General features: G+C 39.0%; 1 protein-coding gene across 3 annotated transcripts in view; it reads left to right on the top strand.

Moving 5' to 3' along the window:
- Window positions 1–1,934: 1,934 nt before the first annotated feature.
- Window positions 1,935–13,096, top strand: part of ankhd1 (ankyrin repeat and KH domain containing 1) — a 32,600-nt gene continuing 21,438 nt past the window's right edge. For all 3 annotated transcript variants that reach the window (XM_049586318.1, XM_049586317.1, XM_049586316.1), the window contains exons 1-2: window positions 1,935–2,390; window positions 5,319–5,472. In XM_049586318.1, coding sequence (XP_049442275.1) covers window positions 2,112–2,390; window positions 5,319–5,472 — 433 coding nt within the window. In that variant the 5' untranslated portion in view covers window positions 1,935–2,111. The remainder of the gene's footprint in view (window positions 2,391–5,318; window positions 5,473–13,096) is intronic.

Raw genomic sequence — 13,096 nt, 5'->3', positions numbered from 1 at the left:
AGAAGTGAACAAGCAGCACTCACGTACTTAACAACTAGCTAATCCACAATGTTAGTGTGGTGGCAGCCCAAAAGTAATAATAGTGAGCCACATATAGCTCATTTGTTGAAATCAGTGAACACTCTGCAAGGATTTGGGCAGGAGAGCTTTCTCTTTCTTTAGAAACAGAGGAGCCCTTTAGCAAGGCACTACCTCCTCCTGCTTCGGAGAAGCTATTCAGTGGGCAATGGCAGGACACTATAATAATGGTGAGCTTCAGGTATTAATTTGTGTATCTCAGAGGTAGAAAGTAAGAAATTAAAAGTGAATATATTAAGCAATGTAATTAAGCACAGTTTTGAAGTACTGGTACTTGAGTATTATATATGCCTAATATACATAATTTTAGTAGGAAATGTTACTCTTACTAGTTACATTGCATTATATCATTAAAAATGAGGCATTCATGTATATCAAACTCCACAAGACTGTGTAGTTAGACTTACCACTGCCTGGGCCATCTACAACATTAAAACGACTGCTTGACGCTTATTAATAAATCATTAATTTCACATTTTAGGGTACATTTATGTTTGATTCTTGGATATGTGTGCAGTAATACATGTTAACTTTTATGTGAGCAAACTTTCTTATGGGGTATTTTTATACTGCAATATTGCTGCTTATTACATAAGTTAAGGTTCCAAATAAATCATCCAATACTGGTACATGTAAAAATATGAAACACACAGTGTTAGGAATTTGGCTGATCACACATTTATAAAGATAATCAAACAGTGTCACTGTCACAGATTGCTAAGTTTTATTGCAAAAGCAGAGGACATCTTTTTGTGTTAACTTTTGTTTTAAGTCTCACAAAATTCACTTACTTTGTATTTTTTTTAATGCATCACTCATTTCTCAGGAGGAAACAAGACTTCAACAAAAAGTGTCCCATCAATGAAATAGCTACACCTCTTTAAGCAAAGACATTTTTACCCTACCTAAAAAATAAATATAAGCAATAACATGGAGCAAAGGCATTCAAGGGACTTTGTTAAGTGAGGCAATTTTTACCCAGGGCCAGTCTGTTGTCATGGTTCATGATGGACAGATGCCAAACCAAACCTGAAGTTCAAACCAAACATTCACTGGGGTCCAGGTAAAGACTTCCACATTTGTGAGTACTTGAAAATATTTTTTATTACACCAGAAGGCCATTCAAGAGAAATGTGAATGCCTCAGTGTTTTGGAAATGAAGTTCTTGATTTCTGTGGCTGAGGTCACTGGTGAAACCAATGTGTGTTTTTGTCTCCATTATGTAAGTCGCCTAAGTATACACAATAACTTAAAGTATATCATATATACAATATACTCATTTGCAGCAAAACATCTATGTACATATTTAAGAGGCTCATTTTAAATAACAAATGTGATTATAATACAAGGTGGATATTGTTTTTTTTCCTTGTTTTTCTATGTGTGGATGTATGTTTTGTGTCATATTATTGACCCTTAAAATGTCCTCTTTATTTTTTTCTAATTCCAACCTTATTAATCATCACTAACAAATTAAAGACATAATTTACAGCATATGTAACTTGTGAAGTTCAGCTATATATTCCTATTCATTGCCGTTTAAAATTACATAAAATGAGTCATTAAAATTTACAACAGGTACCGGCTTACTGTCACTGTGGCCCTTCCACATAAGTGATTTCCCAATAAGAGTTTACATGAACTAGTAAAGCTAGCTACCAGTTAAGTTGGCCTACCATGTCATGTCTTGACGTTCGTTCTACAGCCTCGTGATATTGGTAAACCTAACATGACGTTGCGGTCTCATGTTTGACAAACGTTAACCTCGTCCAATTGGAAAGAGAGCTTTTTCCTGCTAAGCCAATAGCATTATCAGGATTTCCTACAGAGGCGGTCTTTCTGAGAAACAGTGCGTATCGGGTTAGGTTGTTAGAAAGTTAATGGCTGGGGGAAAGAGATCCTCCTCAACCCTCGCTTCGGGAGAGTTTTTGGATTCCCTGAAGTAAAATCACGCAAATATCCTAAAAGAAACAGCCTGGACGGACGTTTAAGTCAACAACTAGCTCGTGAACACACGTATCGTGAACATAAGTATGCAGGATGCAGTAGCCGGGACGGCAATGCTGACGGACGGCTTCGAGGACGAGATTGACTCGGTGACTCCTCGCTCCCCAGTGGCAGGGATGGGGGTAGGAGCGACACCAGGAGGAGTCGGACTAGGGGGCATTGGGATTGGTGTAGGAGGAAAGAAAGTACGCTTGTACGGTGAACCAGGCGGGCCTGCAGCAGAAAGACTGGATTTCAAACTAGCGGCCGCGGCCGTCCTCTCCTCGGGTCCAGGATCCGGCAGCGACGAAGACGAGGTTTCAGAGGTAGCTACGCTAAGCTAAGCTAGTTAGCTAAGCCTAACCAGAGAGCTAAGCAACATTCCTCTCCTAGCGCGAGCTGGCTGCTAGCTAGCGATTAGCTCGCAGTTGGCAACCACCCCCTCCCAGGCCGCTGAAATTACGTAAAATAACCCAGCAGTTTAGTCGAATAACACCTCTTGCCAGCTCAGATGCTTATGGAGGGTTTGATGTGGATAATGTTTGGTGAGACACAGGCAGTTGTTCACGCTGAGCGGCTGAAATGTTTTATTTATGCAGCGCAGGCTGTGACCACGGCCTAGTTCGGGTGGAAGCGACGACGGCCTCGCTCGGTGCTGTCGTCTCGCAACACCCATCACAAGTTTGCAGCTCTTCCAACAGCTTTCAGCCACGGCAAATGGAAGATGCCCGTAAACCCACGGACGTACACGGCCAGCTAACTATCTGCCATTTCGTAGTTGTGGTGCAATTACGTCACTTTTCCAAATCATGTAAATGAACTCCGATCGTCCCTGAGCTAACTTTTCGATACGTATAGATAATGCTTTTCCTCGCGGAACTCCTCGAATTTTCGACAGTTGGTGTTGACAAATAAACCAGCTGTTTTTTTTTCCATCCCTCGGCTCTTTCGGTCAGATAGCCTCTACCAGTGTGTCAACTCGATTTGCGTTGTCACAATTGAGAGCAGCTAGAGTTCAGGTTTGAGAGGTGTCCAACTTTCCATGTGCTGGCAGTCACACACGGGGACAGGTGTGATGGCATGTCCTCCTCAGCTAAACATACTTCAGACATGCTTTATATCAGCTCAGAAGAATACACAATATTTGTCGCTATAGCACAAATTTCATGTGTCACCTAAAATCACCTGCTTAAATGACAGCGTGACAAAACCGCCTCTTGGGGAATTTTCTCAGAAATAATGAAAAGGTTACTTTGTCATAACCAAACCCTTTTTACTGCGTGCCTGCTCCAATGTGAGCTGCCAGTTTTAAGATATCAGGGCTTCTCAGCCACACTATTGTCATGTAATCGAGTTTACCATATCATATGACTGCAGCAGACACAGGAATGGGACTTGTCAGACGGCTAGATGGCACATATATTATTTGCACAAACGTATCAAAGGTCTCAGCTTAATGACATTTTCATGGTAAGGTAATATTCATTATCATCTAAGAGGTCATGCAGCCTTTACTGTCAGACACACTATCATCAAAGAGGTATGGGTGTGGAGAGAATTTGCACGGTAGAGCAATGCATATTACCTGTTGAGCTGTCTATATTACACTTAACTAATATCTGACCAAAGGGGTATCGGTCTGACACATACTGCAGGCATAACAGGAAGGATGTCAGTTGAAACTAATGTCAGTGTAGCCTGGACATTTCTGTCTGAGCATCAGCTGTGTAGCAGCAGAGGAAGATAATATCAAGTTTGACCATAACACCTCTGGCAGTTTAATTGAATCAAATTGCAAATGTGTGTCCCCCGTGTCATATTTCCTCACTCACCCAGCCTCCTATAGAAGCCTGAAAGGGAGCGTTTGTTGTGGTGTTTTACTCCAGTGGAGAGCTCGCTGCTCTGGGCAGTAGCTAAAATCTGAGCCCCAGGATTAAGCAGATGCCATTCTAGGCCTTTCCAGCTCTCTGGATACCACCACTCTGGGAACTGTAGTTCATTAATAGTGGAGACTGATGTCCATTGTTGATTATAAAGGCCTTCGTGGAACTACATCCCCCATGGGTTGTTTTGCTCGGCGTTCCTATCGTATAGCTGAATTCCTCCACATTGCTGAATGCTGACTCTCCCAACGTTTGCTCTATAGGCCAGGCCCTAAAAGCCGGCTGCAGCTTATGGATGGCCATAGACAGGGATCGTTACCGCTTCACTTATTGTCAAAGGTTGTTTTGTAAACTGTTGAATGATGTGAATGCTTGTAATTTATTCAAAACCTTATAATTATTTTAAAATGTCACCTTTTAGGTAGGCTGAGTTAGTTGTGACTTCTGATGTATGTAATATATTGCTTTTTTTCCGCACTAACACTGTAAACAGGGGTCAGTATAACTAGGTATACTTTTCCCATATCAAAGTTAAATTCTAAGACAGTGTTTTTAAATCAAGAGCTCTAATCTGTAGTTTTAATTTAGCCTCTGTACAGTCTACATTTTATTTGAAAGGTTGGCATATTGGCTTCATTTAATTGCTTAGTGTTATGGAGATACTAGTTCATGCTGTAAGATGAGGCTAGCTTAGGGATTTATCTCACCTGTGTACCAAAATATGTCACAAGTAATTTCCACAACGCCTTGCAGTGCTAAAGTCTCATCTCTAAAATTAAAACACTGGAATTGAACCAGCAGATTCTCTGAAAATCACTAAATGTAAATATAAACTTAATTCAATTTAAACAAGTCAGCTTGGTGTATTTGTTAACATTAATAATTGATTTAGTAAGTGATTAGTGATCACTTAAAAAAAGCACCCTTTCTTCTCTACAATAACGTGAGTATAGCTGTAATTTATGAGGTAAAAAATATGAATTGGGACTTGATTTACAAAAGCATTAACTGACATAGTAGCTACACTGGTTGTTGTTCTAGTTAAGTTTTCTGATGTGGATTCAGTTCGGGTATTTTGATGAACAAAATGTAACTCTCAGTAGTATCTCTCGTGTTGTGTGTAGAGGTTTTAATTCCTGGCCGAAGCACTTCCTGTGCTTTGACCCTCGTATCCCTGTGCTCCTTTTGTCTCTACTTGTGTTAAAAAAGCGAGAGAGATGTATTTAGCAACATAATGTATGTTACAATGTTTTCACACTTTATTAGGAGTTATTATATATTACAAGTACTAGTGGAGGTCTAGACTTTATATGAATTAATGTTAAAGGGCCAGTAATAATTCTGTTACCCTCGTCTCTGTTACTCTTCCAGGTGGAGTCATTCATTTTGGACCAGGAGGACTTGGATAACCCCATCATGAAGACGGCATCAGAGTTGCTTTTGTCAAGCGCTACAGATGGAGTAGATTTGAGGACTGTTGATCCAGAGACACAGGCTCGACTTGAAGCTCTACTGGAAGCTGCAGGTACGACTGAGTCGTCTCAACTTAATTCAACTTAAGACTTGACACATGTTTGTTTGTAGTTGACCAGTATCTCATTGGCCACACCTGTTTTGCTCACACCAGTATTGAGTTGTTCTTTAACATACAGTAACTCTGTGTAAGTAAAACCACACCTTTCTGCCTCAGCTTCTTTCCCCCTATCCCTTTCAAATCCCAACAAAAGTTGAGGTCTTGGTGTGTAAGGCCCCGAGGCTGAAATGGCAATGAAGAGAACCTGCCGGTTCTGCAAGTGTCATATCAGCACATAGTTTGAAAGTGATTTGGGTAAATTAGTTTGATTAGAATTTGTAATCTAGGTGTAAGAAGGTCTGTGTAGATTAATCCATTAGGCCTGGGTGTCCTGGCCTCGTTTGGGCTTATGAACATTACCGGGCAGATTAACGCTGCAACGCGCTTGAGCCTCCACAGCATGCAGAGAGCCTGTGTTGAACGGCTAATGGCTAATCTCATTCTATTCCCCTTTCTCCCTGACTAGTCGGAACAGAAGAGGTGACAACATACGTTATTCGTTTGCTTAAGATCTATTACAGCTTGAATAATGATGATAATAGTAATAATGATACCTTGAATCTTTTCTTATATTGATTTGTGAGGTCTACTATTCCTTTAATACAGAAATACAGTAGAAAGAGGAATGTCTGTTTGTAATAGTTGTGGCACGAAGGTTTGGACATCCTCTCATCATTCTTTGTATGAACAAAGTAGCCAAAAAGATGCCAAGAGCCTGGTGATGTTAATGACCTGCAGACTTCAGACAATTATTTATTGCAAAAGATTTGCAACCGATTATGTTTAATAAGTCGTTGAGGTTATTTTCATTTTTCCAATACATTTTAGACCCCTTACATTGGGCTGTATCTATGAAAAGGACTACAATATCCATGATGGTAATCTGACATGGACGTAAACACTTTAATTTAAAAATAAATTTTAGCTCTTTACCCTTCATAGCTGTTGTGTCAGTTTCACTTCCAATCCATTGCGCTGGATTGCAGAGCCAACAAAACATTTTGACACTGTCCTGCTACCATTATACAAAAATAATACAGGAAACTATCAAAGGAAAAGAGTCCATTTGCTATGTTTTCTTAATGTGTAACATTAACAGTAATTATAACTATAAATATATTGTTCAAAAAATCATTTAACTCAAATGGATGGTCCGCTCCACAATCATATCAACCACAGTGGTGAACGATAAAGTCAGGATCATTTTTGGAGCGATTTCATGAATGATGCAAACACTGACAGCCAGTCAGAATCTATTTACAGGGCGTAAGCTGCTGACACAGCAGGAGTACACAGCGCATGCTTGGCACCACTGTTAACACAACATTAACGGTCATCAGTGTGAATGCTGGCTCACATTGGTATAGTTTCAGTTGTCATTTTTGGTTGGACAGCCCTTTAAACTAGGACAGATTTAAGCAAAATGTTCAGTGATCAAATTTGGTGTCAGGAATTAGTCGATATTAAAGGACTCAGGTTGTGATCTGGTTAAAAACCTTGTTGGTGACATCCTTAGTCCTTTGAATAATACCTCCTGAAATGTGTAGGGATTTTCTGTTTTGTTTTATCAAGCCTGTTGTAGGTGTTGTAAAGACTATTCATACTCAACAGAAATTTACAACAAACGCAAGATGTAAGAAATGTCATCATGGATTATTCATGAAAGCTAGTGATACTACCATACTTGGCATAATATCTACACTTCTCTTGTTGATAAAGCTGTAGTCTGATGAGTAAAAAAAAGGGTCGTAAAGTGCGCAGAACACAAACACAAAACCTAGTTAACATTAACTTTAAATAACTGATGAAAAAACTGATAAAAGATAATGAAAATGGACAGAACGATTGTTTGAGATTACAGACGGCTTTCACAGAGTTACATACAGTGGTCACTTTATTAGCTACATCTTTACCATCTACTGCAATTAAATAGTACAGCTCTGCCATATAGTTTACTTTTGCAAAGTTTATGACATTTTGTTTTTGTTAACATTAATTATGTAAATTAAAGTTTATGTTTATTAGGTCATAGTTAAAGGTGGTGGTGCATTGGACTATATCATTTTTTTCCCCTCCCCGTTTGCCTTCAGAATATTAGAAACACCTCAATATAATGCAGTCCAGTACAACACCATCACTAACTATGACCTCAGCACTAAAACATGATGAAATAAACACTTCTGTGACAGTGTACAAAAACACTCAACATTTATAGGTGCTATGAAAGTAGACTTTGTGGCAAAACAGTTTTGGATTTCATTAGATTGTACAGGTGTACCTAATAAAATGGTCACTGAGTGTATAAAACAACATGTCAGTGTTTTAGCATTATTTAATGTTTACATTTTTGCTTCTTGACTGTAGCAAGCCACAGTCTTAAACCAGGGGACATCTGTGTCATCTATCGATCCATAAGTTGGTTCACGTGGACTTTTAGACTAAAATTTGAGACTAGATTTTTTTCTTTCAAAGTGAGGAAAAGATTCTTTCAAAGGGCAGAATACGCATAGGTCTGCATCGCCTGTTAGAACCCAGTGGTCATGTAGCTTTCTGCTGGCCAGGTGTGCATAGGTGTGAAAATGGGCTTTCCCCCGCATGTTCTTTTCTCTGCAATAATCACAGTCCTGCTCCTGTCACAGTTTGTGCTCCTGCTGAGCTGCCTTTGCCTCTGTATTGCCAGCGATGACAGGCAGTGTGTTTTCAGAAAAGAGATGAGAAAAATGTGACAGAAATCAGCAAGTTCTCAACCACAGCTCGGGCTGCTAGTTTGTGGCAAAAATCATAATCACAATTATTTTTGTCACTTTTGAGATCATGATTAGTTTACATTTGTACTCAATGACTTTGGGAACATTGACATTGGCCTTAATTATTTTGTGACAGTTAAGACACTAATACTGGCATATCGTCAGTAAGAAAAACTAAATATAAAAAACAACACAAATGTCAGTAATGTAATTCTCCATCATAAGACTCAAACCCGTTGATCATTCCTGAACTGCAGCTTGTGCTTGTTTAACCAGAACAGACAAAACGGACTGACCTAAATGTATATGTTGTAGCAGGGTTTAAGCACTTTGACAATATGCTTTAATCCGTATTCTCTGTGACATACAGTATATGCGGGTGTGGTAGGATACCCACAATTATCAACACTCTATAGCAGTAGCTAGCTTTCACTTTGGCACTGTCTGAATCTGAAGTGCGAGGCTGCCTGAACACTGTGGGGAGAAGGTTTGCCTTCCAGTCTTTTTTTGTCTCATTCCATTAATCAACATCTTCAGGTGATGCTGTCGTAGAATGAAATGTAAGCAGCCACCCCGAGACCCTCGTGAAGTCACCAGAGGGTCCAAAAAGCAGCTAAATCTTGCAAAAAAGTCATCAAGTTGGCAACACTGAGCGCCCAGCTGTGAAACGTCATGCGGTACAATAATCGATCTATCTCGATTATCTTGTTTTCTTAACCGTTGGAAGCCGTTATTGAAAATGAAATTTGACTTATTGCCCAGCCCTAGCAACAGCTAAGGTAGTTGTACGCTGATAGACAGGCTCTCCCTATCTAGATAACCAACTTTTTGCCCCTCCTTTGCAGACCTATTATTAGATATCGTATAAATTTACATTAAAATATACCCTGTGGTGTTTGTGAACACAATGTAGTGTTTGCACGTTAGGGCTACTATGAACAAAATAATAATCATGCTTATATTGATAGATTGAGATCACAATTACTTATCATCATAATTATTTATCCTTTTTGGGACAAAATAATATCATTGCACTTGACATTTAAATAAGCAGAGCACTGCTTTTACTTCCATGTTGTGCTACATTCCGAATGTACTAATCTTCCCATCAACATAAGACTGGTCCTTTTCCACAGTGCGTCTCCTAGAAGCAAAATATAAATAACATTGTGACAAAACTTTTTACCCAATATTAAATCAACAGAGCACTGCTTTCCCTTTCAAAATACTTCTTTAAAATAAGGTTCTTCTTCATCCGACTATAGTGCATCTTCTATGGATATGCATTCAACACTGCGTGTAGGCCCATAGATATATTTTTTACAGTGGTCACAGTACTGAGTTGACACTGGGCGAGGACGAGGATTAATGGCAACAGTACAGTAATGTTAGCGACCTTATCCATCTTGGCCTCCATGCATTCATCGCACTGCAGGTTGTAGTGTTTTGTTTTTTTTTCTCAGGTGGCTTAACAAGGTAGTTGTGCTGCTTTGCGGCACACAAACCTCGAATGCACTCTTTGCATATGATTTGTTCACTCCTGTCTCCAAACAATGGATAATGATGGTTGATGATGGATGTTTTGCACGTCTGCAGTTGCAACATCCAGGACAGTTTTTCCACAGGCTGCTGCTGCAGCGTGCACACGTACAGGACAGCTCTTCCAAACTTGAGGCTTGATGTTTGTTTAGGGAGCACTTTATTTGATATGCAGCAGAGTTTTCTATGAGCGGAGCACACATTTTGACGTCAATATCGCAGCTGATCATATGTATGTAATTGTGTGAAGCTAAAATCTTGATTGTGATTAATATTCGATTAATTGTGCAGCCCTAGCACATTTACAAAAATTGTTGGTATATAGTGCTCGACCAGTGCTCAGATGAGGACGCATGTACACGCTGAGCATGGGTGTTACATGATAGACATTTTGATGACTGCTAAAGGTGGTAAAACATATCACAGTTGTTTGTGTTGCAAAAAGTAGCACTGTGCCTGTAAAAAGAGAAGAAAAAGACTTTTCTATTAGCAATTATACACAAAAAACACATTCCAAAAGGCGTAAAAATATTAAGAAATACATAGGACATTTGTATATACCCTTAAGGGTACAAAAAATGCACTTTCAGGAGTATCATTCAGTGCAAACAAAACAGTTTACAGTTATTATTCCTCAGGGTGCTTTTAAGGCTCAAACCCTCATATATTCTTTTTGGGGAACCTTTGTTGTTCTCTGCTTGGAAATGAGACATGTGGGCATGCTGTATGAGATTAATAAGAATTAAATCCCCCTTTTTGTCATATCTTGGCAGTCACAGTTCCTCTGTCAAATAATTTTGCACAGTAACAAAAAAACAGTGTGGAACTCCCTTATTCTCAGGTTTAAAAGGAAAAAGAAGGCGGGTTTATTTGTTTCAGACCTTACAAACGCACACTATAAGTACTGTATGTCGTTGGATAGAAATGCATTGTGCAGCATTTAAAATGACAGTTTAAAGTTAAATATAATGGAAATAAACAAAGCTGATAGACGCACGAGTCAAAGCAATGCAAACTTAACCGTGAGTTTTAATAAAGGAGGTGTGAAACCTCTTTGCAAAGGGAGCCCTTCTTAATACAGCAGTATAAAAGTTTCAGAACAACAACACAAAGCAGACAAAGTACAAAAGAATCAAGCTCAAAAATAAAGGTCGGAGGTTCAGTGCAGATACGATCCAGTAATAAATGGCGCACACTAATTAATGAAGTGAAAGTCAAAGCGACACATTAGCCAAGACTCAACAGTGCTAACATTGCTACATCTTACCCAGAGTGCAACAAGTTCTCCATGCCACCTGTGAGACAGGCCACCACTAGAAGCTCACTTTTGACCCATTTTCTTAAAGTAAATCATTGGTGTGGGAAACGAAACCATCTTAGTCAAGGATTGCTGTAGATTGCTGAAGTTAAAGGTGCTGAAAGCTTTATGTTGGATAAAGTATGGCTGACGTTTAAATAATGATGACTAGAATATATATAACGATATTTTTTACACGATACCTCTAACAATATTGCGACGATATTGTAAGGTTCACTATTGCTCCCTTCAGAAAATATTTACATTTCCAGATAGATGATGAATAATCATCTGCAGTGTGGACATTAGTGCGTAAAGGCAGAGAATAAAGCAGCTAGAACAGTCTGGTAGGTTAAAAGAAATTACATCACTTCACTGTAATGCCGCCAAAAAGACAACAAGACAAGATATTACGATATTTAAAAGTCATTATCTAGTCTCATTATGATAGCAATACGATTTTTGAATTGCTGCCCCACACATCTCTGATATCATTTGCTGTTTTATTTTTGCTCATTTCTCCGAAAGGTCAGGATGCAAAGTGGTGTTTCTATGTATGAACAGTAACTAGCCTCAGAAGAAAAAGATGGCAAAAAAAGGCTACGCGATTCCTCATTTGACCTCTCATTTTTATATAGCTAATACAGTGTTTCCTGTTCATCTTTCTGAATATTAACCCAAGTGTCCCTCTGACTTATCTCTAAGTAAGTGTGTGGTGGTGTATTTTTCTGCAGAGACTCTCTCCCTCTGTATGTATTTTCTTGTTTTTCGAGTTCAGGACGATAACGTGCGTGTACCCTCACAGCACCCTGGTGAGGTTGGGGCTATATAAAAAGGTAGGGACCAGGTGCCAGACTGTAAGCAGCAGGCGTCGGACACAGCGCCCAAAAAAAGCACAACTATCGCAAGCCAAAACACCAAATGACAGTGAATCTGGGGTTGGCTTCTACTATCACCTTCACTTTTGCTGGTGAATGTGTTTACAAAAAGTAACCAATGATCTTGCTTAGTGTATCTTTAAACGATCAGACGCTAAGTTAATGTGACCCACGTGGAGACAACTACCACCTTAAATAATCTGTTGAAGCTGCGCTGCAATGTAAATACCATGTAAATGTCTTACCAATGGTGCTTCCAGGTTAGTGGGAATGCCATCTGTATGTTTTGAACAACTATTTGGTATATACACCACCACTGACACTTAATGTTAGCCCAACTAGATAGAAGATCTTGTTATCTGTGTAAACATGTAAGAGTTTTGGGGAGAGCAGTGCAGGAGCAAGTGTTTATGGATAAACACACTGTACATCCCTTTCATCTTGGATTTGGAATTGATTCCACGGATTCAAACACCTTTTGTGCTGCGTGGTTAAAGGCCAAGGCAGGTCTCAGCCAGGAGCTAGGGATTCTTTGTCAGGGTGTCTGCACATTCATAAAAAGTCTAAAATGTCTTGAATTCAATTTTTTAAGTAAGAGTCCCTAAAAGTCATTGAATAGTCTTAAATTTAAATATGTGAACATTTAATCTAATTTAATCTTTTTGTCAAAATGGGTCAAACTCAACTGCGTGAACATCCACATTTCTGATGTTACAAATCTACCACTGAAGCTAATACTTTCTTTTATACCTGATGAACCTAACTCATTCCGATAACTTTATTTCTACATATATTCTACTTGCCTTTTATACTTACCTGCAATGCTTGAATAAGAAAAATATGTTTTGTCAAGAAATCTGCCTTAAATTTGGTTTAAAATGATCTTGAAAAGGTCATAATTCCAGTGTCTGAATACGCCCTGTTTTATATGGTCATTCTAAAATGCTGAAAACAGCTTAAATCAGAACCAGTTGCTAGTATGTTATTGGATAAAAAAGATGCAAGTCATCTTTACTCCTGCCTAGTGAGCCATTTCCTACATCAGGAAGTTAATTTACAGATGGACAAGTTGATTCATTCATGTTAAAACAACAGATGACAACTGCTTTGTTCAT

The sequence above is a fragment of the Epinephelus fuscoguttatus genome, linkage group LG9 (genome assembly GCF_011397635.1).
Source record: "Epinephelus fuscoguttatus linkage group LG9, E.fuscoguttatus.final_Chr_v1".
NCBI classification, from domain to species: domain Eukaryota; kingdom Metazoa; phylum Chordata; class Actinopteri; order Perciformes; family Serranidae; genus Epinephelus; species Epinephelus fuscoguttatus.
This window is presented reverse-complemented; position numbering and strand designations above follow the sequence as displayed.